This window comes from Stylophora pistillata, chromosome 4 (assembly GCF_964205215.1).
Source record: "Stylophora pistillata chromosome 4, jaStyPist1.2, whole genome shotgun sequence".
Lineage (NCBI taxonomy): Eukaryota > Metazoa > Cnidaria > Anthozoa > Scleractinia > Pocilloporidae > Stylophora > Stylophora pistillata.
The window spans coordinates 43,217,545-43,245,493 of record NC_142522.1 but is presented as its reverse complement, the minus strand read 5'-3'; the positions used below and the strand labels follow the sequence as shown (position 1 = coordinate 43,245,493).

General features: G+C 37.3%; 1 protein-coding gene and 1 long non-coding RNA gene across 14 annotated transcripts; one reads left to right on the top strand and one right to left on the bottom strand.

The window, feature by feature from the left end:
* Nucleotides 1-12: 12 nt before the first annotated feature.
* On the bottom strand, nt 13-13,366 carry LOC111333140 (uncharacterized). 7 transcript variants are annotated; one of them, XR_016000181.1, is made up of 3 exons: nt 5,251-5,888; nt 4,508-4,574; nt 13-1,233 (listed from the first exon to the last, which is right to left on the bottom strand). It is a non-coding gene; the product is annotated as an uncharacterized LOC111333140 (long non-coding RNA). The 7 variants fall into 7 exon arrangements; XR_002695122.2 differs by lacking the exon at nt 4,508-4,574 and adding an exon at nt 1,998-2,058 and having other exon boundaries at nt 5,251-5,880; XR_016000182.1 differs by lacking the exons at nt 4,508-4,574; nt 5,251-5,888 and adding an exon at nt 13,283-13,366.
* Nucleotides 4,501-26,866, top strand: LOC111333138 (LIM homeobox transcription factor 1-beta). Of its 7 annotated transcripts, none has more exons than XM_088757450.1 (8): nt 7,322-7,633; nt 13,877-14,087; nt 21,576-21,814; nt 22,330-22,532; nt 22,995-23,072; nt 23,850-23,952; nt 24,389-24,712; nt 25,920-26,866. In XM_088757450.1, exons 1-8 carry the CDS (start codon nt 7,609-7,611, stop codon nt 25,961-25,963), a joined length of 1,227 nt encoding a protein of 408 aa, XP_088613576.1. In that variant the 5' UTR covers nt 7,322-7,608; the 3' UTR covers nt 25,964-26,866. The 7 variants fall into 7 exon arrangements, with proteins under 7 accessions (XP_022794394.1, XP_022794393.1, XP_088613576.1 ...); XM_022938657.2 differs by lacking the exon at nt 7,322-7,633 and adding an exon at nt 13,329-13,794; XM_022938659.2 differs by lacking the exon at nt 7,322-7,633 and adding an exon at nt 4,501-4,537 and having other exon boundaries at nt 24,389-26,866.
* Nucleotides 26,867-27,949: the final 1,083 nt, after the last annotated feature.

Here is a 27,949-nt window from a genome sequence, read left to right as displayed (position 1 = left end):
CAGAGACACAACAATGTGAACCTATTTTATTAATTACCTCAAAACAAAACATTTAGTTTAATTATCTAATTGGTTAATTAAATGGTTATACTATTAAACAAAGCCTTTGTTTGTAGAAGCTTAGAACTGGCTTCCGTTTATGCTTGTTGGGTTCTGTAGGCTAAAAAATCTAGCTTTCATGATTCAAAATGTACTCAGAACGCATATTTGATAAATGAGAAGATCTTCTATAAAATATTTAGAATTATCGGGTCATTATTTGAAATACTATAAGACACGATAATCGACGAAAAAGGATAGCGACTCTTTAAAAAATTTATTTATCAAAACCCGGTCTTTAAATTTCCAAATTGTTCCATATTTTCCCATACCAACCTTTGAGGTGGATTTCACAGGGTGGAGCAGGTGCTAAATAGTTTGGACCTGCGGGAGTTTGTGTTAAACTGTACAAAACAAAGCTTTGGTAATTAGGAGTAAAAAAGAAATTGCTCTACAGATCCTTCGTAGTGCTAAGGGATTCTGCAAAAGTAAAGCATTGCGAAAAATCTTGTAACTGAGTGAAAGACCACTATTCTCTGCAACTATAGTTGGAATATTTAAGAATATTGGAAGGTTAAAACTTCTATCTTCTAAAATAACTGGAAAGTACAATTCATTCGTTTTGAACACAAAAATATAGAGCTGAAAACACGGAGAAGTTGTTTATCCATAATTAATTCGTAGAGGAAGCAGTGGTCCTCTTGTTTTTAGTCTTACAGTTCAGTGTTTTCAAAACACGATAATGATATAAATCAACTAAACAATCATAGACGTTTAACTAAAGCTTTTGTTCAAAATTTTCATATTAAGCCCTGTAGAAATTAGATGTGAAGTTGACCAAAATTGTGTAAATTTTTGTTCGTTAACTGGCTTTGCAATCATTTTTAACCTTTTGTCTCGAGCTAGTCGCATGAAAAGTCAAGAGCAGGTGCAACCATCTAGGTGACTTATTCTGAAACACTTGAACCACACAAAAAGGTTTCATTTTCAAATACGAACACATTATTAACTCTGCGGTTGAGTTATATCGAAGATTATGACCTGAAATCTAAATAAACTAGTGATACGAATCATGTGGGGTATTTCTAAAGAGAAGTGCTAAAAACATGGTTGTTCTGTCGTTTGAGCGATTGTCCATCTGCAACGAAATTGATGACTGCTGACATCTCCAGGAACGACAGGTTTCATGGACACCTGGAAAGAATATAGCAAAGAGATGTTACTCAAAGTAGAAATGGCGGTGGTCCCTTACACTGAAAGATAGATAAAACTGTTCTGGGCAAATGTGACTTGGGCGCTCGCATCAAAAAATTATGAGAAAGTCAGTTGAAAATCTGGCTTCCTTACATAGGACACAAATGTTCATCAACTATTTTCGAAACAAAAGAATTTTTTTTCTTGAACGAAAAATTCAACATTTAACCTGACATTTCTGTCTCATCATGAAATGGCACAAATGACAGTTAATTTGAATTGCTCTGCGTTTAAATTTCTCCTGACCAGCTGTTGTTTTACCCACAAAAAAGTTTACCTACAAAACATTTACCGAGTTTTTTTTCTCATCACTGTTCTTCACGGATTGTTATTGCTCGTTAGTAAAACGGAAGTGGCTGTTATTAGCTGCCAGGAAGCGACTCAAAGAGGAGTTGATCAAAACGTTGAAATTGTTGTATTCTATTGCTTTTCCGGTGACAAGTTGTTTTTTGAATAGTGACAGATATTATTGGATCACACTTGCTCCCTGTATTACTTTTCCTTTCTCAACTGATTCCAAGATTAAATGTCTTAAAATGTTAGCCTTTTCCAATTTTTTTCTGACAAAGAAAGATATTTGAAAAAAATTCTGATCATAACTCAAACTGGAGTTATTTGTTCAGTTTACCCCTTCTCAGCTGTGAGTTGTGACATAATGGGAACCTCGAACGAACATCTCAGTGCAATATAATTAGAATACATACGAATTTGCTTTACTGAGGGGCTCTTTTTGTCTTCTTGGTCTAACAGTGGAACTATAGTTGACTGAAAGGTAATGATGGTTTTGATGTTACATCAGACGTTGCAAGCAGAGATAGAGAGTAAAACTTATATGTCAGCAGTTGAGATGCACTAGACGTGTGGCAGTATAACTTTTAAAAGCATTATTGTTTTTGTTATTATTATTATTATTATTATTGATTCTGTTACTATTGTATTATTGTCGTTATCATTTGGAGATTAAAGCAAGCATGAAAGTACAAAGTATTTAAGAGAAAAATATCTTTGACAGACACTAACTCGGCGTATTTTCTCTTCTTATCTTAACTCCGGCAAATGATACTTCATTTAAACAAACTGCTCGGTGAAATTTTGCAAATTATCGACGTATCGTGAGCCTGTTCTCTTTGGTTGGTCCTGGTGTAATTAAAAAAGAAATTATATCAAAACAGAATAACGTCTCGATCTTTTCGATTTGGATTAGTAAAAGATTTTTCTCTGAATCAAATAGTCTTATGCTAGGCGAGTACCCAGGAAGCCAAGTCTTAGCTCTGTTGATAATTAGAATTCTGATTTTTTGACGAAACCAAAGTTGTTCATGCGACAGTCATAAGCTGGTCAGATATGGACGATGGCTGTGGACAAGATCTAAAAAAGTTACATTTTGAAACTGCAAAGGACATAAAAAAAAGCTGGTTCAACTTTCCCTTCCAAGTTTTGTTTAAAGAAATGACGCCTTGAAAGAGAATACATTATTAATTGGTATTCAGGTGCGAAAATGCTGGTGGACAATAAAATAGATTTCGTTATAAATTAGCGAGTTGAACGGCTTATGTTGTACACCAGAGCGTGTTCAGTTGGAATAACAAGTACTTCAAAGAAATGTGATACATTTTTTTTCATAGAATATCTCCCATGCGGAGAGAGTGAAGGATTTTAAACAATATGAATAAAATTTCGCCTTCAAATTCATTCAAACACCTGTGCTTAAATATTCTGTTTTCACACTTTTCTTTAAAAGCAATAAGTCATATTGTCCTGCTTAAAAAGGTGGCAACTCACTCCCTATACTTGGTAACTAAATTATCGGAGAAATGCAAAACTACATAATACTTTCTTCTCTACCGGAAAATATAAACTTCTCTTGTTAAAATGTCTGTTTTTTTCTACAACTGCCAATTAAGTTCAGTCACCAGAGTACAACAACACCTCTAGTATTTGTTACATTAGAAACACGTCTTGCCTATCAACCTTGTTCCAAATTGTAAGTTGTCAGAGATCTCAAACTGTATGTTGATGAGTTGAAACTTGTGTCATTGTTCCACTTGAATTTCGACAGTTCCAACAGCTACATCTATCACTGAATCCTATTCTACCCGTTAAGATCTTTTGACTATTTGCCTAGTGTAAGACATACGATTTTAGTGATCTTTCTTAATATCAAACGAAAGTTGAATTAAAAAGGCCATGTAAAAATATATCTATTGTAGTCTGCGGTCTGTTTTCATTCTGAGACTAATTGATGTTGTGTCTTTTACAAACATTCGGCGAAGTACACAGATAGAGCACTGAAAGGAGTAGAAAATGAAAGAACGTTTCAAAACTAAAGACTTAGATCTTAAGGCTTCAGTTTTACATAAGCCATAATAACAAGTTACCGCACAGATCATGGAGAATACAGAATCCTCCAAACTGGCTCTGTGTTCTCTTGTAGTTCAGTGGTGTCATTCTTACAGCCATCGGTCCAAGAAATCAATAGTTATTTTCAATTTAGTTAAATTTTGAGGTCTCAGATATCAAGCTGTATTCAAATACGAACTCAAGGAAACCTTCATTTAAAAACTTTGACCAGGCTTTACAGCCACATTTACAATATATCCTTCACATGTGATATCCACAAGAAATTAGCGAAAATTGTAGAACTGATCTGTCCAAAGCTGTGAACATCGTTACTATTTTTACTTTAACCTTTCACCGATAAACATTTCAAGCTTTACGTAGAAACGTAAACATGTTCCTTAAACTCTACCGAAAAAAAAAAGTTGCAAAATATTACATGAACACTGTATACCATTACAAACTTTAACATGTGTTTACTTGTCCCAAAAACATGTCTTCGACTGACGTATCTGTGTTTTACTGACACTGCATGCATAATATTTTGAAAGATAGTTTTGTCTTGAATGCGCCCATTACGAATTGGTGTTCTCTATCAAAGAAACGAAAGAGAAAGAATAAACTTCTAAACGAAGAGCTTTTCTTTCAGAAGGTATATGACTTGATAACAAAATTTGGTGAGAGCGTTAATTCGTTGGTGCACAGCAAATTTCCTCGAGGACTGTGTTGGAAAAAAGTCGATTACGATTTTCCTTGGTTTTTAAGGTATTTTTTATCAACACAAATTTATTCAGTTGAAACTCAATACAAGGATCCAGTTTGTCATCTATAAAGCAACCATTTATCTGTGAATTTCAAAAGTTTCTTCTCATCTTACGTGCTTAGATGAAAGGACATTCGGTCAATCGTAAGTATCGCTGTTCTACTGTCTTGTTACGTTCTTTCTGAAATAAACCGAAACGGTTTAATATCAATACATCCATGTTTACTACTTTCGTGAATTACAAAATCCTGAAAGCCTCTGGTAGGTATTCATCTAGCTTTAAGACGTGTTTCACCTCTTAGTTTGGAATTGCTGAGACTGTTTTGTCTAGCTCAGTGAACTGCAACAGAAATACGGCGGACTGATGTATCACAAATGTGTTATTCGCATTTGGTTTCGTCTGGTATGATCAGTACTCTAAACTAAAAGAATCATCTTTCTTACTTGAAAACAGAGCGATTCGCAGCGCCTTCACCATTTAGAATACCTGGTTTCTTAAATTTAGAAGCAGAAAAAGGCTCTTTGAAAAGTAGAAATTATCCGCACAAAACTCTTAGTTTTTTATGTGACGAAAAATAAGCTTTCTTAACACTCACTCTTCTCGATAACTGAGTAAAATCTTCGATAAGCCAAACAAGCTTGTAGCTTGGAAACCGTGGAATTATTTTTATGGTAATTTTAGAAGCGTTTAGGAAAATGAAAAGAAAAAAAAATGTTTTCTATGTTATAGTTCAGAAGAACGTTAATAATTAGCATTCCGTACACCTTATGTTGGTCTAAGGGGCGAGGATCTGAGACTTCGAAAACATCAGTTTTAGCAGTGGATTTACACGTGCCCTTGAAAGAAAACCGCCTACCTGCTAAGGAAAGAATTCTCGCCTTCTAGTCAAAATGGTCAGTGGCCCATTTTAGGGGGGTTCAACCATGGATCAAGAACAATTCAACGACGTTTTCCTCGCTCAACGCAATCAACAGCTCTTTCAACACGCGAACGAAAAGCTACGCGGCTGAAATGTTTTCAGTGGCCTACTTCTCCTCTTAGTAATGTTTGCTCCACTAATTTGAATAAGTCGAATGAATATTAGAAGTGAATGTCACTCCCGTTTGACGTGGTAACCAAAACTCTTTTTGAAAAGAAAGGAAACTCGCAATGTTTGCGAATTGTCTTGTCTGGTTAGCGCGTAACGGTTTCGCGTGAAAGGCTGTTTCCGTACGAAAATGATGAACCTGACGAAATTTCATCACCGTGTTCAGCTGATAACTTTAATGGTTAGGTGTGTTGATTGTGAGATACTCTCGGGAGAAGAAAAGTAACGACAACAACGGAACTTGCATTCATTTCAAAGTCACTTTAGATTCACCTTTCACAACTTCACGCTTATTTTTTCAAAAGCAACTGTTTGGAAGAGGAAATAGTTCAAGGGACTTTAGAACTTTGAAGGAAATTGTTAATTCAGTTTATTGTTGGTCGCGCGACTGAAGTAAGCGGTTTATCTTGCTGACAGGCTACAGATCAATGAGATCTTGAAAGAAGAAGCGAAGCAAAAACTGGGCGTTTTTTTGTGGGTTAAAATTACCTTCTGGTAGCCTCAAAATTGACAGCATTTGAATTTAAACGAGAATTAAAAAGGGGTATGTCAGTTATTATTTAAGGCATCTCTTCTGCTACTGACAGCTAGTGTCACCGACCCACTTAACTATTAAAATATTCGCATGAGCAGGGCCTAAAATAGCTAACCCGTAAACAAACTTTCCGGTAGCTTGTGAAAAGTGCACGGCGCTTCCTTGCAATTTATGCACTGTTTACTTTGTACAACTGTAGAGCTCGAATAATTTAATCCATATAAAGGCCTGAGCTGTCACTTGGTGTGTGGTGATTATCCAGCAATACAAACATCCGAAAGTTCTTTTCACACTCTGAAAAATTTACATTCAATGTTTGCTTTTTCGGTTCTCTTTGAAAGTTTGACAAGTTTGACTGGCTGTCATCTTCGCCCACACTCGTGGCGGACCGCCCTGTCAAAAGCTACCTTGTGTTCGCCGCCTGACATGGCGTATTTACAGAACAAAGCGTGTGTTTAATGCTAATTTCAAAGTTACTGCAACAAACGAGTTTAAAGGCGAGCGGCGCGTGAACGCTTTAGCGCGCAAATATTTTCCCTTTCTTTAAAAGGAAGGGCGATTTGAACTATATCTCGTTTAATCAATTTTGCTGTTTGGTGGGATAACCCACCTTTTTTTTAGAAATACACTCTGTGCGCTGTTTTTTGAGGATACGTTTTGGTAAAATGTAGTGCCGCAATTACAAAAATTTATGTGCACTGGTTGATGTTTATGAGGTATAATTTGTGTTGGGTCGCATTTTTGCTCCATTCGCTCAGGCGTCTTCAAAGCGCGCCAAAATTTCCATGCAAATTAGATATAAAGGATTAGATGTACCAGAAAAATTTGATCGCTCTCTGTGATTAAGATGTACCATTTTGAAGAGAGAGGATTTTCAGTGATTTCAGATTTGACTCTATAACACAAACGAAGTGATAAAACGTATGCAGAATGATTGAGGGAAAAAAAAAACACACACACACATAACAGGCTTCTTGTATTTCAAATCTACTTTGTGGACACACCACGGAACGATGAAACCGAAAATAAGCTATAGCAAGAGCTTGGTAATTTATCAAGCGGTATCTTTGGTTTCAGATTTAAAATGCCAATTTTCAACAAATCAACTGTTGATTTTTTTCCTCCCACTGGCTCTGGCACTAGCACCATATAGCTCAGCAAATATACCCACCCGTACGAACTATTAACATGCGACCGTTATGCATCCTCCTATAATGTTCGAATTTATTGCTTGCTGTGAATTATTTACCAGCTATGCAAGATACGACACCCTCTTGCCGTGCTTGCCACTACAGTTTGAGTAACTCAGGGGCATTTAATAAGTCAAGGTAGACATGCAACAAGGAACATATCGCGATGTGTCGAGACACGACAAAGACTAAAGCAAATTGAGGTGATGAATATTCAAGCAATACAATTGTGGATGTTGGCAGATCTTGGGCCCGCCTTATTATAAGTATATGAATGGCTGAGCTTCGGGGATCTGGAACTAAGATCCGGCGAGTCTATTGAGTCAATACGCTCAAAACTAGAAGCTGTGTTCAGTACACGAATCTTTTCGCACTCCGGAAAATCTGCCTCGAGCGCGAAACATGAATGCGGGCTCCCCAATACTAGGTACGGTTTGATCTGCTTGTTGTCATTTGTGTACGTAATACCGAGGTTATTCATTCTATGTTTACGCTGTTTATGATTTAGCACAAAGATGAGTTTGGGATAGAATAATCCATTCGTAGTTTACGTGACAACAGCAACTCACATCAGCGATATTCCGGTGAAAAGAATACCGCGACCAATATCATCATTTAAATAATTTGTAAATTAAGAAGTATTGCATGTTGATGCTGTAGCCTTCGAGATTTTCCCGGTTTCCCATCAGTGTGAGATCGTTTTAACTCGACCAGAACTGCTTTCTGATGCCTAAATTGAAGGCGTTAAGAAGTCTCCTTTACCAAGCGTAAACTTACGTTGTAAAAGGAAAATATTTCTTGTTACAATTGCTTATGACAACTATTGGGAAGCAGACAAATTTACCATTGAGTATGACAGAGAAAGTCACCGAGTTGGCATTACACGCCAACTTAATGAGTCCAATTTGTCAGTATGATTTCTAGGCACTTTTTGCATTGTTGATCAGTTCGTTTCGCCACCTTCAACACCACTGTACCAAGACCGGTGCATTTATAAAAGGCTGGACCTAATCTTTTTCCCCCTTTACGTCCTAATAACAAGAAAGTAATTAGTTTATGTCGTTAAACCGAAAACAAATGCTAAACTGCTGTGTCACATTCGCCTGGCTATTCAGTGTACGCCAGAAACATTCACGAACATCAATCCTGTCTGCGATAAAAACCGAAAAATATCAGAAATGAAACCCTATGTTCCAAAGAAGTTAAAAGAAAGGAGAAACTGAAATGTGGAACACCGACATATATTTTCCTCAAAGAGAACGATCCATTTTTTTGTTTCAATGCAGATGTCTCCTTGCTTAAATTCATTTACAACTCGTCGAGCGTAGCTGTCAACTTGGAGGAAAAATTCCGCTTTGTCATACGAAAAAACTTTATTGATACAATGAACTGAACAGCTTTCTTGCAGCTTCTCAGAGAGTCTTAAATCCTTCGGGAATGTTACCCGTTCTAAGGAGTCAATCGAGCAGATTGCAACTAAAAAGTAAACAATTTATAACTGTGGCGAAATCTGTTTGAGAAGATGGCTTAAGTTTGTGGAGTTGTTCAGGTATACACCTGGTAATATTTTTTATCGTTTCCTACGTTTTGTAAGGGAAAAAACTGGAGGTGAGAAGGAACCAGGAAACCTTTGAAATTCTTAACTTTTTATCTTTGACACAGCCGGGCTATGTAACGCTGCGAGGGGCTTAGATTAAAATATATCACTGATATGGGAAAAGTGAATTTCAAATTAAACAAAGGAAAAAAAAAAGAGTCTATATTTTTTACGCCAACATATGATTCTTCGGGGAAATAAGGGACTTTTTCTAGCTTTCTCTTCATGGCATTCAATATCCGTCAATAAACGGATGAGTACAAGTACACCACAAATAACTACAGATTCATTTGAAAAATGAATTCAGGTGAGCACTTATTAAATTTTCGTCTAGCTTTGTGGCTGCTGTTGAAAGGACCCACAGAAACGTGAAATTGTGCGAATTGATTCCTTTGATTTTGAAAGAAAGCTGGCTTTTAAGCGACATAGTTGCGGTAAGGAAGAATATACAGTGTTGAAAGAAAGGAAAGAGGGTATATTACCAATACACGCCTTGAGGCATGCACACAACTTTTGTGCATGCGGTAAGTTTAATTTTAAACTCAAATTTTGTGAGGAAAAACGAACGAAAATCTACAGCGGATTCATTTAAAGGCTTTGGGGCTTATATGAGTCAAAGCATAGTATACAGAATCCTCATTCAACAAAAAATACCTACATATGGGTTTTATTAGAACACAACCTCAGATTAGTCTTACTTGACCTTAGAACACCTGTGATGTGGACTAACTGTGCATTTAGGCTCACTACAAGTTTAAGGTTTCAAGGATTTTGCCATCTTTGCCAACATCTGAATTTGTTCCTACAATATCGGATGTGAGAACTTGATTTGGATCTTTCAAGTAGATGCGGTTAATATTTCGGACCCGTGTGTTTCGTGTCGGACGGAGCCAGAGTCACAACACATTGACCGCATGCTTTTCTTTATAAGCTATCATTGAAATGAGGTTACTGTATGAGCGAAATTTATTAAAATTGAACACTCGTTGAAATCTGTTTCTTTGGTGAAGACTAAAGTTTTAGATGATTCTAACATTTCCGAGGATATTTTGCAAAATATACAAAAACGCATTGCACTCAAAATTGCGGACAGAACTATGATGAAAACTGATGTCAGTACAGGTTAGCAAAACGAATTTTCCCGAGCTTACTTAGGAGCACAACAACAGAATTAAACGTGAAACACGAGCCTAAGAAGGACCAGATGTTCCAAGTCTCAGAGAAAAACTAAACGGATTGCTTTCTGCATGTTTACCCACCTCATTCAGTGGAAAAGTTTAGGGTCCATAGCATTCTGTTAATATAAAATCGTAGGTGCATTTTTCTTTTACGGGGTTGAGCTGTATCATGAGTTATTTAGCCTTTTGGGATTACAATTCACAGCAAGGAATGTTAGGGAATACTTTAAACTGTTTGGCATGACTGAAAAAAGGTTGAAAAAGCTTCCTTCGGTAAGGACACCTAATATATGAATTGTCAACAAAACTGAATAAACCTGAAGAAACGTCGAAATTCAATATCGCCAAAATGCTCCAGCATCGCGCGAAAAGTTTCTCAATTGGCGGAGACTACATGCTTCAGTTACAATCTCGTTAGAACTGTTATTTTCCTAAGAACAAACTGACCATCATTGTAAAGAAACCGGTTTGAGGGGTTGTTTTAAAATAGGTTTATTCACAAGCTCGATATTTGTAAGGACATTACCGAGTCACTTTTCGACCGACTTGCTTCAGTAAAACCGCCCAAAAAAGAGAAATGAGATAGCATTAATCCAACATGCAAAATTTGTTGAAAAACGAAAAAAAAGATTAGCAAGTATTTACTATCTTTGAAAGTCACGGACTTTCTACCCTCAGTGAAGGCAGCTGCAGGCGCAAGGGCCTTTTGAAAGATTTTAGCATAACATTACCCTTTGAGCGGGAATAACTTCCGACATCGTAGAAAACAGCCTTCAACGCATTGATTCCTTTAAGGACTGCGGGTTAATAAGGTCGTTTGACTGCTGTACTTTTTTTTCCATGGCAAGACGTTCAATTCTCCAACATCGTCTGTATACGCGGTTGACCGGAGCCAGCGGCGTGCACTTTTAGTGATTCATTTTTTTGCACCAAGCGGGAGTTAATCTCTTAAAAGCACACAATTGATTTCTTGGATAAAAGCTCACTCAATGCCGTACATCCCACCACGTTGCTAATTATGTCTTTACTTTTATACCTTTCTGACGGGGTTTTGACTTCAACGCAAAAACCGATTTTCAGTAATAAAAAGGTAGAAGACAGAAAAGTCACGAGAAGAAAATATTCGCAACACAGCTCACAGGTATCACTTACACATTTCGCCTCAAGCGGTAAGCAAACAAATGCGATTAGAATAGGTTAATAGTTATTTTATTTATTCAAGAAATATTACTGCATGAAAAAAGGCGCATTTTTGCAAAGAAATAAAAGTTGATTCGTGAAATCAGTGTAGCAAATGACATGTAATTAGAGACAAGTAGTACCCCCGAACAGCTCACATCACTTGAGAATCAATTCTGAAACAAAGATGAAAGATTTGCCGCCTGTATCACACCTCTTGTTGTTTTAGAAAAGGCGTGAGTGTATAAGTGTGTGTATTTAACCGCAATAATTTGTTCTCTCAAGGACCCATACATGTATTCAACACCGTTTAACATCCAAAGGTTTCTCGTTTACGAAAAGGTTACGGTTGTTTGTCGAAATCACGAAAACTTTGAACAAGTGCAACATTATACCGACAAAAAACTGAGGTCGCTAAAATTGTTATCAGCAACGGAAGGGAAACGATTGGGTTGAATACTGATTAAGGACTAACCTCTCCAGTCCAAGGCTCAAAGTTAGACATTATCTATGATTGGAATGCCTTTGAACTTGAGATCGGTGTCGCATTCAAAGCATTTAGCATCGTACTTGTTGTTGATAATAATACCAATCCAACTAGACGGTATTAGCCTTCGATTGTTATTACACCGGTAAATATAACGAAAAGCTACTTAGTTATCAACCATTCAGTTGCCCATAGTGCCATAGCTAAGAGGTTTCCGCTTGACTCCGAGTCAAAACATCAAAACCCATGCCTTACTCACAAAGTACTTGTTGTTTTAAGATAACAATGATACTGCAGAAATCATTTCAGTTTTACAAGCGTTTATGTGTCAAGCGAACAAAAAAGCATTAACAAAAACCGGCAATCATAGATAAATTTTCTCACATAAACAATCAATTCGTTAAGAACAAAAAAGTTAGTTAACAAGGAAAAAGTGGGACGACTTCGTTAGGTAGAAAACGAATAAAACATTCCTCACTTTCAAACACGTAACACCTTCTTAAAGTACCGAAAAATGCCACGCGAAAAACAACAAACTGAAATCAAAGACACCGACAGCAGTGATCCATGAAGACACAAAAGGTTGGTTTCAACGGTTAAATGATCATTCTAGGGTCATACCGCAGACTAACAAACCACAGAGAGTCTGGTGCTTGCCTACATCCTGGTTCGTTCTACTGCTTCCGAAAGCCAATCCACAGTTGAGAGGCAGTACTTAAATTGACTCTTTGAGTGACCTGAAAGTTTCACCCACTACTTTGAAAGGAGTTCTGAGAGCTTTTCGCCGGATCTTGTGCGGTTCAATTGTTCGCGATGTAAAGAGAATAGCGTGAAAGCAAACCCAATTGGCCATGAGATGTGGCATTGTCTCGGAGCCGCCGAGGTTGCAGCAATTGGCGTATCAAATTTCACAGGCGTCCTTTATGTCGCGAAACCACTTGTGATCGACAGTTCGAGCTGTCAACAGGCAGTCAATATAAGCCTCCACCGTGACATAAAATAACGCAATTCCAACGCCATTTCAATAATTTTCCACCGGACTTTGTTGTTTAGAGCGCTTTATACAGCAGCGAACTTGCTATTAAAAAAAAATGTTAAAAATTTCGCTGCGTGTGATCAGCTTGTTTTTTGTACCATCCTTCTTGCGTTTTCAGTTTTTTAGTTTTCTCTCCATGTTGAAACAATTGCTAAGCCCGCAGGTGGCGTTCTTAGTTGTAATTCGCTTGACGCACGTGCAGTGTATGCTAAGGAGCTCTGTCGAAAACCCTCTCCCCCGACTATCTGCGATTGGACACTACCCTTCTTCCGACAAGGCGAGAGAGACTAAAACGTACAGCAATCTTTCGTCAATTGGAGGTTGTATTATAATAAGCCTTTGTAAACCAATTATTTCGATTCTAAGCCTGATTAGCGGAACCTACACTTTCTCACTTGAAACTTGTCATCCGCAGAGGAAACATGTTAAAGATACAAGGGCTGACTTACTGATTTCAACTTGAAATTTTCATCGTACAAGTGCCATTTGCCTTTTCATGCACGTGTACACTTCGGATTGTTCAGACTTGGTTGGTCACATAACGATCAATCAAGCTGTCACATGTCATTACGTTAAAGACAATAAAAAAAGCGCCTCACCGCCCTTTCTACCAATAGCTTAGTTGTTGAGGTGTCAACTCGATCAACCAAACGCCTGCTCCGAATATCGGAGCGTCTTATCCCGACATCTCGGCCAAAATTTCCACACAAGTCCGATTCGGGCGCGAATTATCTATCGCGCTTGATCAGAGAGGACGTCGCTTACCGGAGGAAAATTATGCTTGTGTTCCAACTGGTCAAACAGGTGGAATGAAGGGAACCCCTGTTAACCGTCGTAGATAGCAAACTACAAAAGCAGAAGTCAATCGTAGCATAGAAACAATTACACAAACAGAAATATTGTGACCAGTGTGCAACTGTAGTCCACTGACCCAGCTTTGCCAGGCTATAAGCGCGTGGGGGATTAAATATCTCGAATACGTTTGACACAGACCTCAGCAAAGACTCGGACGAGTCACATCTTTATGTATTACACTCGTGGACGAGTGTTAGCGCGCGTAGCCCAATGACTATGGAGGATAGCTCCTGCCGGAAGCCCCCAAAAATAATTGGTTAGTTCCTCATATCCGAAACGAAGACTTTCTTGATGGTAAGAATTCAATTCGACAACGTTCGTTTGTGATCTGTTTGCAGGGAAGGCAAGCTGCGGGCAAAATGGAAGTCAAAATAGGAGGATGAGTGTGTGTACAGGCTGCCAGGAGCCGATCGAGGACAGATTTGTGATGAAAGTGATGGACGAACCATGGCATGAAAGCTGCTTGCAATGCTGTATATGTAGGAATACTCTATCGCGGTCATGCTTCAGTAAAGACAGGAAGCTGTACTGTCGGACTGACTATGAAAAGTAAGTTACTGTGATGTCCGCCGCTAGCTTAGTAAAACGATGATAAAGTAATGTATTACTTGACGACATTTTCATCTCCCCGTTCTCATTAAATACTTTGTAATTAATAGTTTTTCTCTAAGTACCTTCTACATCACGCAGCACAAGTTTTGCTGTCGATTTCAGAGTGCTTGTAATTTATGAAATCATATTCTGTCTTCGACCCAAAATCTTTTGTCACGATCGGGCGCTCTGACGGTCTGATGTCGGCTACAGTGATATACGGCAACAGATTGCTTTCTGAGAATTTTTTTCTAAAAGTTTCGGTTCATTTCAGCGAGGCATTAAATGATTCAAAATGCTCAAAATAGGTTGTAGCACTCGCAATTTTACTTGCATGAACGGCGATCATCCCGAAATTATATTTACATCATGGACCTAAACATATACATGTTAGCTATGCATGCGGATACAATCGGTCTCCTTTGAACATCCAAAGCGCTAGGCCGCCTGCCGATTCTAGAAAATATGAATAATTATTGCGTTTTTTTTACTTATTTCACCTTTTAATATAATTAACGTGTTGAAAGAACAGAAATCTCGTTGGGTGTATTTAGGTCCTAATTTTCGCGCCCTCCGATAACTTAGCGAGCTCACTACAACCAATGTTCTACCTCCAGGAAGCTCTTTGAATGTGTTAATCAAACGTGCATCTCGAATTGATAGATCTTTTCCGTTATTTTTGTGGTGCGCGTTCGATTAATTTTTCCTTCCTTTTTGTATTGGATCGAGTAAACGTCGAAATGGGTTTCTGTGGATGACTTCGTAATTCTTTTTTCCTGCGTAGGCTAGTTTGCATTCCGATTTTGAACGATATATCCTTTGATGGCTTTTTTTTTTTTTTTCACAATCCACGTAATTATCAAAGTTACATGTGGACGGATGTGAGAGCTTTAAACGTTAACAAAACAAGTGGAAAAAGGCACCCAGGACAGGAATAAAATCTATGTATCACTTAGTGTATAGTTTTACCAAGTATTTTTGTGTAACCCGTACCTGGTTAGTTCCGGTAATAAAATTTGAAAATAAATTTACAAAAAAAGTTGCCAAGTGAAAATGTTTCGAAGTTAAGTGTTCAATTAAGGCTCATTCTATAAGATAGCAAAGATAAGTCAAATTGCCAAGAAGCCTTTCAAATTGGGTCGAGTTTAGTTACTTAGAACGAGACTTGAATGCAACATTTAAATTATCTCTCACAATGTATTACTTTGCTAATAATAGCAAAAGCTTGGAAAATGATTACTTGTTTTTATTATTGTTATTTTTACTTGAAAAGACTACACATGCCTTATCTGCATACAAACAGTTTTTCGTTTGAGTAAAAGGTTTTTCGTCCACTTGACCGTAAGACGTGTTCCAAGAATCAGTTAGCAGCGAAGTTTTTATTTTTATAATTGAATGTTTGCCCAAGAACGGATCCATTACCATTGTCAATCACACACACCATTAAGTGTTCGGCCCTAAGACTTTCGATCCTGGCCGTTGTTCGTTTCCTCCTCTACTCCTGAGGGCTATTTCCGCCTCCTTACGGGACCAAAGACCGGTTCTTTTTTTCTCCGAATGCGTGCTTCAAAATTAACTCGTGTTGCCGTGGTTATATTAAAGTTAAAACGGAGCCGACTTATGGAATATTTGTATAGATTGTGTTAGCTTGTCCACTGATTTACCTACACCAAAAACTAAAAGCGTTGGATTTTTAATTTTATTGGGGCACAGCCAAACATTCTATTTTAAACTTGTGAGAAGTGATTTACACACGCATGAATCGTCGCATGTGGAGCATAAATGAAACTGGTTATCGAGCACTTGCCTCGTTTGACTTGGGAGTATTCAACATCAAAAGCGGTCATAAATTATGAGCAAATGAAAACATAACCGGTTGTGTTGAAGTTATCGTGTCTTGCCAACCTTTCTTCACTTTTTGTCGTTGAAGTAGGTGATGAACCTCCCGGAAATGTGAAGCGAAAAAACAACAGTATAATTACAGGCAACAAGCTAGCGTAAACACGAATACATGTGTTCACTTGCTGGATCGTAAGGCAGGACATGTTTGAAAAGTATCATGAAATAAAGGTCGGCGATTCCTTTGAAGCGCGGTGGAAATCTTAATGATACTTTTGTCAAAATTGTCTATAAAAGTTATGCTGTTTATAAGGTTCAATCGACTCAACAAGATTGCACTTACGAATAAAATAGCCTGTATTTAACCCTCCTCTTATACTGGTCGAAGAGAGCTTGAAATTCAGCTTTAAGGACGCGACAAATTCTGATCAAAGCAAACTTGAATAATTCATTAGGCCCCACACAGCCTTTGCCTTTGCAAATACACCCACTAGCTTATAAATGGGATTCTTTTGTCATTTTTATCTGAAATTAAATGAATTTCTTTATTCTGTTTACTGTAAATGTTTCTCCTCGAGCAATTACACAGCAAAAAAGAAGTAGTTTTTTTCTTTCGTCGTGTTTTCTACTGGATTTGTGCAAACATTTAAAAAACATTCGAAATTACTCGAATACTCAAAGAGAAATTTGTGCAGTCTTAGAATCATCGAAAACAACTTCAGGTTATTTCGAGCGAAGCTTAGAAGTTCTCTGTAAAAAACAAACCGCTAATCGACTTAGGGGAGAAATCTGTTAGATTTAGTCAGCTTAAAGTGCTTGAGTATGACAGTTGTCGATCGTTGACGCATTTCTTTGTCGCAAGGGTTTTATTTCAATAAATACAGAGTATGCTGTTTGATTCTCGAAGGAGAAGTCTCGACCATGTTTTTAAATATATAGCAAACAAAAGCTGTCGTCGCCTCTTCCTTCATTCATAAAATAACGCCATGTTTGTCCTTCTTCTCGAATAGCACTACTGATTGTTCATAAATCAAGCAGTTCGCGGTTTACTTTACCGGTTTCTTGGTAGGTTAGAGGAAAAATAGTATTCTAAGTTGGGTCAATAACAAAACAAGCACACTTTATTTTTAATCGTTGTAACACAATCCTGTTCTTGTAACTGGAATGGACTCGATCCAAATTGAGCAACTGAACATGTTTCTCAGTTTTATAGTTCAAAAAATGCAATCAGAATAATAAATGTTTTCGGTCAACTTAATTTCCTGAGAAAACGTTCACCAGGCAAAAGAGATCGTTGGTCTGAAACATCATTTGGAGATCAGTAATCGTGTCGCAACAGATAAATGCATCGATGCTTTACGAACTCAACAAATTTTTTTCGAGAAGGAAACATTAAATACTTTCTATGTAAATCCCCTCGACTGATCTTTATTATTTGAACTGTCGAATTTTTTTGTAAGTATGTTCCACGAGGACTAACTTGTCTTTAAGAAATGCACCTAAACTGTACCTGTATCGATCTTTTTCAAATATTCAAATGATTCGTCTCAGATGTTTATCTTCAGAACAACACCCGGCCACAGATACAGAGCTAAGAACATAAACTGACAGGGAAATTTAAGACTAAGAGCCTTTTTGTAGGTTATCGCAGAGAGATGAAAGTCTAAACTCCCTGATTTGGCGGCGGTAAGGTGCAATGACCTGGTGATAGGAGAAGGTTATCGCTCAATGTTTTTGCGCTAAAGATAGCTCTTAGTTTTGTGATAAAAGTAAGAACGCACTAAAGATACATGTAGTGTTCAGATGGAGACTAAACGGAGAGTGGTTTTTAGCTGAGTAGTCGTGGAATTCATTCAGTGCAAGAGGGGAACATAGTCGCGTTGCTTTTTGAAAGATTGTACCTTTAAGAAACGAGATTCGATCTACGAGAAGCCTGCAATCTAGCAACTTGAACAACCGTTCTTAGAAGTCTTTCTTATGCTGCGAAGTTGTGCGTACAGGAAAATTGGCGCGTCAGGATGCATCTGTTGGGATCTGTAGACAAAAAAACACCTTGTGAAGTAGAGAGTCGAAGGTAAACTCACTTGGCCCTCTCAGACGTGTTTGATATCAAACGAAATTGGAGCAGGGTTTTGTTTTGTCTTGAAAGGGGTGTTTTGTCTTAAACGTTGATACGATTTTAATTGGAATGTATAGAGGATTGATAACATGTTAGAGGCCCTCGATATTCCTCTAAAATACCTCTATGTTTTTGAAATTGAATCTTTCCTTAGTGTAAACAACTGAAAATCCTTGAATTGCTTGTTCTGAAAACAATCCTTATCTAAGAAATTGTATGGGGGTTAAATGGGAGCAATTTTCACCACCAAGATTACCCCTACAAAAACAGCTTAGATATCAACATATGGGAACAATAACTGCCACAAGAAAACCAAGAATTTGACCTTGTGTATTACTGCAAACTTAAAAACAAGTCTGTTTTCACTATGTCTTTTAAAGTCTCTTTTCACTTCGAGAGAGGCTGTGGCACTGTGTGTCTTTACAGTTGTTATACTTATTCCGTATTTGATTAATGACAGCTCCCTCGTGAGTCGCGACCAAAGAAGTATCCCTTGCTCATTTAAGAGATGTATCTTTTATCAAAAGCTTTCATGCGTTCAGTTGATCATCAATCGTTGAAAGAGTCCAGCTCATCGAGAACAATGTTCGACAAGAAGACAAGAAATGAATTTCATAAGCCTGAAAAAAATTAATAACTGGTTCAGTTGTAGCGCCGAGCCTAAAATAACCAGCTCTTACTTTCTAAAGCCCTGTAATCTCCTTCAATGGAGATGTATCACGAGCTTGTATATTTTGCCAGCTTAAGGCTTTTTAATTAGTTAGGAGGTGACACGTTTCCGCGAATAATTGCACAACCTGTTGCTGTCAGCAACAGGCATCTCAACAGTACGTAGCTAAATAAATTGCTTAATATAAACCGATCAGGTTTTCTATTGCTTATGGAAAATGAGTGGATATGATTATTTTTTATGCCGCTAACTTGAACGCTGGACTGTGCAAAGACCTGTTACTTATTTGGACTAAGACTATGTAATGTTTCTTTCAAAAGCTTCAGGAGAGTTTTGATTGCAATATAAAACCTGTCTTGTTAACTTTGCACAGAATTCCGTCTAGTCTAAACCAATTTATCTTTCAGCAAGCTCTCGGGGCAAGCGTTGTATTCTTCAGACTTTTACTGAATTGGTCATAAACGAAACAGTTAAATGTATACTGAAAGGCTCGTCGGCCTTTGAATATATGTTTTTGAGAGGGAAGAAAATTGTTTTTGGAGCGAGTAACGTTTTATGGAGGTGAGTGTTCATATGCAAGAGTTGTAATAGTCATTTATAAACCTCAATTTTTTTCTACCTCTACAAGATAATAGTGTTTACTATAGAATCTTTTAGGGGAAAACTTTAAGAATTTTTTCAAATTTAAAACTACTCTGAGTTTAGTACATTTCGCAACAAATAAATTATGTGATATTACATAATTGGAAGACTTAATAAAGGCCAAGATTGTTTTTTTGTTTTTTTTTTTTTCAGGTCTTTTGCGTTCTTACCCTCCCAAAATTGGTCATTTACTTACACCTAACCGAGTGATTAAATGACTTAACATGACCATGGGTCTCTAACATAATTTTTTCAAATTTCTCTGAAGTGCTTTATATTGTATTGAATCAAGTCAGGAGGAGCCGACTGAAATGTTTTTTGAGAAAGTTCCTTTGTTTTTATTCATGAACCAACGCACCACCTTTAAAGTGGAAATCGAACACTTACAATTAATTTAGTTCACAAAGTTCCAACTTTTATCGGTTAACCAATTTTTATCAATTTGCTCAGGAGGCTTTTTCGCATTTGCCTTCGGAAGTTTGGCGAGCAAATTTAATAGGAAACAAGATACATATGATAATATTAGAATCGATAAAACTGATGGTGGAAAAACATTAATTTATATAGGTTTATCCATAAGTCAACATGTTGACTAAAAACAAAAGATCGGAAAAGTGATATGTTTTTCATGTTTACTCAAGTCTTGGGTACTTGATTTTTTCCATGCGGTTGCGTGTTAAGACAGTGGAAATAAAATAAACAATATTTGTTTTGGACGCACTAAGTAAATACCATAAGAGTGTTAGATTCGCCGATAAACTCATAACTAACACAACTAAGTTAGCATTGTGAATTTTCTCTCTTGAGTAACACCTCTTGTTTGTTATAAACAGCAGGTTAGTAAACAGAAGGGAAATGAGATATTCAAACGCAAATAGGACAAGATGGTGGCCGATATGATATCTTAAGAGCTTGTTTAACCAGCTGAACGTCACATAAATATTGCTCATTATTTAGGTTTACCAAAACGTGGCTTATAACAGGTTTTTTGTTCCTTCGCTTAACTGGAACGTTCTGTTTAGCTCCTCTCAAGGAAAGTGTTCTTTCAAGATCTTACTTAAAAAGCATCTTTTTTAATGTTGCACTATGTTTTTCAATGAATGAAAGAAATAAAGCGTTAACTGAGCAATACTATAAAAACAAAACAAGAAAAGTCATGTAATTAAGATTTTACTTAGGACTCTTGCTTTAAATCAATAAAATTGTGATAAATAAGATTGTGAATAGTTCTCTACTCTATATATGGAAAGTAGCGCTAGCAGCAGACTCCAGGTGCTGGGCGAAAACTTGCAACAAGGTGGAGAACAATTGTTGCTATTCCAAAATTTTCAGTTGTCATCACTTCCCTGTTACAACTAATTACAAGACCAGCCAATTACAAGATATCGAAATCTTATTGGCTGTGTAAAACAGGGTGTGGTTTGTTTGAAACATTCACTGAGCGTGCGCACCTTGGGGTTTTGATAGGGCCTTTCATTAACTCTATTTCCTAACGTCCATATATTTTTGCCAGAGTTTAAGTAGTGAGTGTAGACACCCTCGATAAAAAAAGTGATAATAACGATAATGATAGAACCACACAGTTTCGGTAAATTGTAGAAAGAAAAAAGAAATATAAAGTTTGATGGCTTGCATTACTTGATCAAAACGAGCAGAAAAAAAAATTCGTGAATTTAGGAAGGCGAGATGATAGTTATTGTAAGAAACACTTTTTATTAACACCATTTAAATTTTAGACTATATATCGGTGCATTGTCAGAAGTGGAGATTTTTGGGGCTATTAGTAATTCAGTGTGTGTTGTAGATACAAATACGGCTTTTCGTACAAGGTTCGGTCTGAGCTGCTGACAAAACGTTTTGTACATGTATCTACGAACTTTTTAAAATGTTATTTTCTTGAAACATTTTTTTCATTTTATTGGGTGGCTTGCTTCTGTTATTAAAGATTTTCAAAGTGTATGGGCAAACGCATGCTCACCATATGTTGAACTGTGTGGACTGATGGATACATGAAAGAACAATTACGATTGGGGGCCGATTGAAAAGTGGCGCTAAGAGAAAACTGATACGAAGTGATGCTTATCGGATGATAATTTTGTAAGCTAGCAGTAAAAGCAAGGGAAATTGATTCCAATTGGAGGCCAACGTGTCTTAATTTTTTGAATTTCTTCTTCAGGATGTATGCCACTAAATGCAGTGGCTGCAAGACGACCATCCCTGCAAACGAGTTTGTGATGCGAGCATTAGGAAATGTGTATCACATACAATGTTTCGTGTGCACTATGTGTGGCCATCGCCTTGAAAAAGGCCAGGAATTTGCGTTAAAAGATAACAAGTTATACTGCAAGGACGACTATGGAAAACTTCCCACAAAAGGATCATCAAACAGTCCGCCACACAAGCCGCAACAAGAGAGTAAGTGAAGTGGGATGTTTAAATCTACATCTGTTGATTTAGATCCCTCGGTTGTTACACTCAATAAGTGTAGTTGATGCAGTTACAAATGTATGTAGATAGTGAGGCAATCTTCACCGTGATTCCAGAATTTTGGCTTTTTTTTTTTCACTTCTTTGCATCCCATTTTATCTTAATCGTATGAAAAAGCAGACTTGAGCAATTATTAGAACAGACTAACCGTTGTTGATGAACAAGCCCTGCAATGGTTTGTCTTTCTAAGTGAAATAAACAAACAAAAAAATCGTGTTAAAACCTCCCGTATGGAAAATTTGAAAAAGGCAGTTCAGGCAACTGGTGGATTTTCCTTTTTCCTCTGACATTTTTTTGATTGGTCCATCCCTTCAATTGTTTAAAAATAAATGAATACCAATACATATCAATGTTAAGGAATCTCCTACCGTTTTTCTTTTCCACGAGAACAAGAATGTGCTCTCAATACTAACTCAGAGTTTCTTTGTCTTTGTTCCCTGCAGATGTAATAAATAACAGTTTTAAAAATGATAAAGAGACAAAATCGGAGAAAGCGGACAATTCTGATTCTGACGATTCATCAGTAATTGGTGATGATGAAAATGACGACAAAAAAGGACCAAAGAGACCTCGAACAATACTCACAAGTCAACAAAGAAAAATATTCAAATCTGCCTTTGAAATTAGCTCTAAGCCTTGTAGAAAGGTAAGATGCCTAACAATATAACGCTCATTTGACATATTAGGGGACCAATCATTATTTATTTCTAAGCGGGGGGGATGCTCGGAAGATCACATGGTTTTAAGGGGAATGGAGAGAGGATCAGTAGTCACTAACAGAGTATAAAGGGGAGGGAACTATAGAAGACTGACTGCCAATGGATGGGGGGGGGGAGGGAGTCACTTAACTTTCAATGTGATATAAATAGAATCCCCTGCCGCCCCCCACCACCTCCCCCCCCCTTCAGCAGAAGATAATAAAAAGTCCCTAAAAAGGGATTACGCCGGTGTTCCATAACGTGACTTCTAATTTCTCCTTTTCAACTCTATGAAAAGGAGCGAGGGTAATCTAGCTTGCTATATAATTTTTTTTGTTGATATCTCTTGCTATCCTTCTCAGACATTGTCAACACTGACACTCATTTTTGTTTGTCTTCCGTGAAAAAAGGTCAGAGAAGAACTTTCAAGAGAAACAGGTCTCAGCGTTCGAGTTGTGCAAGTCTGGTTTCAAAATCAGAGAGCAAAGGTAACTGTATATGTAGCATGAGAGCCTGTTTGTGCTTGACAGCCATGAGAGCCTGTTTGTGCTTGTTTGGGCCTGAGGTTGTCCTATCTTGAAATTGTTTACTGTCTAGCTAAGTACTTAAAACCTCACATCTCATTCATGGAATCAGAATATGAATTTACATCACGCTGATTAACTAACCTTACGCTTTCCATGGGTTGTTTTCTTTGACGGCCATCTTTTAACGGTTCAGCGTTAGAGGTCTGGAACGAGTTGTGTAAAGGGTTAAGGGATTAAAATTTTCGTAAGTCATTCGGCCAAGCTCGGTAAATTGATGATACCTTCCGATAGTCTTTCCGTTCCCTACCCACGACAGTTTTAAAAATCACCATCCATAGTGAAACTATATAAAGATATGTCTGCCACAGCTCCCTGTAGCCGAGACGACGTATGGCTGTCTTGGAATGCATTCTTCTCCTTGCCACTCTCAGGATACACACGATCCCCTATGAAACATGGATATGAGGGCATTAAACATAACTCAATATTTATGTTTATGTTGCTTGGTTAGAAAAGTATGAAATAAGTGTCTAGTTCTCTTAATAACCGCTGTTTCTGTCCATCAATGTGTCAAATTGTTATTTGATGAGGGACAGAGACGCTCATTTCTAGTCTGGACAGTACTGGTTTTTTCAGAACTGCGTTTGTTTTTCAAAATTCTCCAACAGGTATTTTGTTTCGTCACAATGTTGTGGGGAGAGCAATTAATTGTCTTTCTTTTGATTTATTGATGAACAGATTAAAAAACTGGCCAGAAGAAACAATCCGGAGTCTGATGGCGCAGCTAGCTGTAGAGTTAGTAATCGACAAAGAAGTCTTAAAAAAAGTAAAGACGGGAAATGTAAGTGTCTTCTGGCCCACGATCAAAAGTTAATCTTATATATGCTTGATAGATCTCTTCAAAATGAAGATAATCAAAACGAATTGATTGTGATTAGTGTTGGTAGGAATTTCAGTATATTTTGAAGGTTTTTTTTTTCGTTCCCCTCTTCCTCAGTAACTACTCTTCTATGATTAGAAATTCAATGTTTTCTGAAAGAGTAAGATTGTTTCCATTGCGTTTCCCAAGAGATTATAAACTGTTTATAATCTCTTGGCTTCCTCAAAATTGAAAATTGTCCTACTAGTTATGTTATTTGGTCTTGACGTCTCAAAATGTGAGACCTGTCCTAACATGAGGTTCACCTGTCACCTGCAACTGCTCCACCCCAACAAAAACTCCGTCAGAGATCATCATATTCACTTCATAACTTAACCTTCACCTATCTTTTGTTTAGCGTCAAGTCCAAGAGATAAAAGGCGAACTGATAGAGACAGTCTAGATCTTCCTCCATCACTCTCCCCTCCCCCACAACTTCCGGGATCCCAACCCCCTCCCTACGGAATGCTTCCCCCTCAATACCAACATTTGCAAAATCATATGGGACCAATGATGGCACCACCGCAGTTCCAACCGCCGTACCAAGGACCGCTTAACCATATGGACTCTGGGGAAATTCCCATGGACCACGGAATGCAAGCTATCGATGAATGTATGATGCGGCCGCAACAGTTTAACCCCGGGGATATGGGCGGATACCCCACCGCTACAAATCACAATGGTCAGAATCACTTAGAACTTATGCATGATATGATTAATTCATTCTAATTTATTACAATATTAGAAGTATATTGTATCGTAATTATTGACTGCGCCTCTTTGCTAGTAACTTTTTAAAATACTTTCAATATTGCTGTTAGTTTGGAATGTACAATTTGTTAAGTTTTATTGGTATTCATTCATCGTTGTTACTAATTATCATGACACTACTTGAAAACATTTTCGAACAAATAGGTTATCTTTTCGGAAACGTTTTCCCTTTTTCTCTGCCTTTCTTTGAGAGAAAAATTTCTTTTTAAACCCGTAATTTAACTTGTCGAGTCATGATCAAGAAAACGATCAAATAGTTATCACAGTTTTAAAAAAACATTTAGGGAAATTTTACGAGTTATTGTTCCGTAAGTTAATGGAAAAAAGCTGCTAGGCTTAGAAGTCGTCACACCCTATATCGCTAGTCACCACTCCCTCTCTCGCAACGTCTTGCTGATTAGAAGAATAGGTCTCTTTTGAGAAAACTTTAAAGGAGTAAGTATCCTAGGAACTTGTGAATACTGTCCTTAACTATGAAGTGTTTAACGGACAAATCATAAATCTTTTTCATCAGAAAATCGTGAGTTAGGTGTAAACGCTTCTATGCCTGTGATTTATGGAGACTGCAAACACTTTGTGATTGCAACAATCACCTTTTGCGTGCAGATGTCGTATTATACTTGAGGAAAATAAAAAAAAAAAAAAAAACTGAAATGTTTGCTCATGAAAATGAATTGTTTTGGAAATTCCTTTTGTTTAAGAAAATACTGAGACCCTTTTGGTAACTTATTTGTCAAATATTATATACCACTAACTTTTAGCCAAGTAACTGATGGAAATGGAAACTTGAATGGATTATTGAAATTCAGGTCATGTACGTTAAATCAATATCCTCTGGATGGAAATAACCAATTCATAGCTAACTGAGCTAGTTACAACCCTTTCTGACTATAACAAACTGCTTTGAGACATGTTAAGAGATCTTAACTATCAGTTAAGAAGGATTAAATTTAATCATGCTCTGATGGAGCTTTTTTTTTTTCACATAGTCTAAATATTCTTTCAAATTGAGCCTCGTTCTCGCTCTATAGATTCAAAATTTCTCATTTTCTTTGCTCATATGAAACAGAGGTCTGCTCAAGAACACTAGCCTAATATCCGAAATTGTTTTGTTACAGATTCTGACGATGGTGCTTCACATTGGTTCAACGCATATTTATAGCAGTTGCAGACCTTTGCGTCAGTTTGAATAGTCTTTAAATCTTCCACCCTTAAACTCGCCAATTTTCCTTTTAGACAATGCTATGGATTTCCTCAAAAATCAGTTATGAGATTTATATATAAGTAACCCAATAACTGTTGATGGTTTCTTCTCTCTGATCTACTTAATTTTTGACAAAGTATAAAATTTACAATGAAGGGTCTGATTTTGCTAACTTTTGAGAAAAAAAAGACGAAAGCGCTGTTTAGTTTTCCACGACTCATAAAGTGGTATAAATAGTAATTAAGAAATCTTTTGTCTTTATCTGAGCAAAGTTGCTACGAGTGTAATAGTCAAGCAAATCAAAACTTAGTTCCCAAGACTGGAAATTCATTTCGCCTTAAATCTATCGTACATTCCTTCATTAGTTATCCCTAAGATTTTCAAATTTTATCATATAATTACCTCCACGTCGAGAGAATATCAAATTCAAGCTGATTAGTATGAAATTGTCCTCACTTGTAAGGCAAACATAGCGAGGAGAACTTCGATTGTTTATCGGCAATCTTGGGAGTTAAAGTTTTATCGTAGGAAGCCTAGAATCACTAAAGTATTAATCGACTTATTTATTAACGTCGCATTCGCAAAGACTCCTTATGACTTGGGGGGAAGAGGCAAGGAAGGGAAGAGGAGGGTATCCCAAGACTTAAGCGACACGCGAGTTCGTGTTAAATTAAAGAGAGTTGGTGTTGTATTCAGGATGTCTTTCATTCTCATAATTTAAACAGTATTGACTTCTTGTTGTATAATAAAAAAATATAGTAAGATGTAAATAATGTCTAAATAGGCAACAAGTGAGCCTTAATTTCTTGTGCTCAGTAACTTGTACAGAATATTCAGATTAAGAAAATAAAACAGATCTAATAAATGTTTACTTGTCATTATTAAAAAATCTTAACAGGATTCCTATCTCGAGATGAACACCTCCCGGTTAGCTCAATGGATAGAGCGCTGGACTGTTGTGCGGGAGGTCGAGGGTTCGAGCCCCGGCCGGACCAACACTCAGGGTCTTAAAATAATTGAGAAGAATTTGCTACCTTTCTATAACATCAAGAAATGGTTAGATATTCTAGTCTTCTCGGATAGGGACGAATAAATGGAGGTCCCGTCTCCTGCAGGGTTGGGGTAGGAGACGTTAATTTCCCACACACGAGATTACTGTGTGATGAATGTCCTCCCCTGGGGTGGGATTGGTGGGATATAGGGCGCACTTAATTTGGAGCCTCGCTCTGTTGTGCGACCCTCACCACACTCTGGTGAAAGTGATTAAATAAACACAACTTTTTCTCAGTTTGAGTAGGTGTCCCAGACGCTTTAGCAATCCTGTTCAAGCTGAGGTTTAAAGAACCATAGAGGTGTACTCATAATATGCGAAAGTGTACTTGAAATGAAGGACCTCACACGTGTTTAGCCGTGGAAGGTCTGGGTACGAAATTAGTGTACTCTACTAAGAACTCAAGTTTAAAAACAAGCAAACCCTCGATGGCGTAGCTAAAATGTGCATGTTCACTTTTTGATAAGTTTGATTCTAGTTTCGCGTCTGAGTTTTTAGAGGTGCCGCGAGTTTTCGGTGTTTGGGTGGAGCTTTAGTGTCGAAAGACCCTCTTGTTTCGTACTTTTAGAGATTGGGGCAGAGGATTGACGGATTTTCTTTTAGCTTCAATATCACAACTCCGACGAATACTTTCGCTGGCGTGTGAGATGGTACAGTAGGTGACTAGAAATGTGTCGGCTCAAACTGGAGAATTTCAGATGTTATGAAATTTCCAACTCCAAATATTGGATTTCTAGTGTTCTGATTGGTTCACTCAACTCCGGTTATCAGCTGATATTCCGAGTCATCTTATATGGAAATGCATTGTACCAACCGTTGCAGAGCTGAAAAAAAAAACTCGAATATCCAAACGCTCAGGATTTAATGAAATTTAATAAAGCAATTATTCCAGT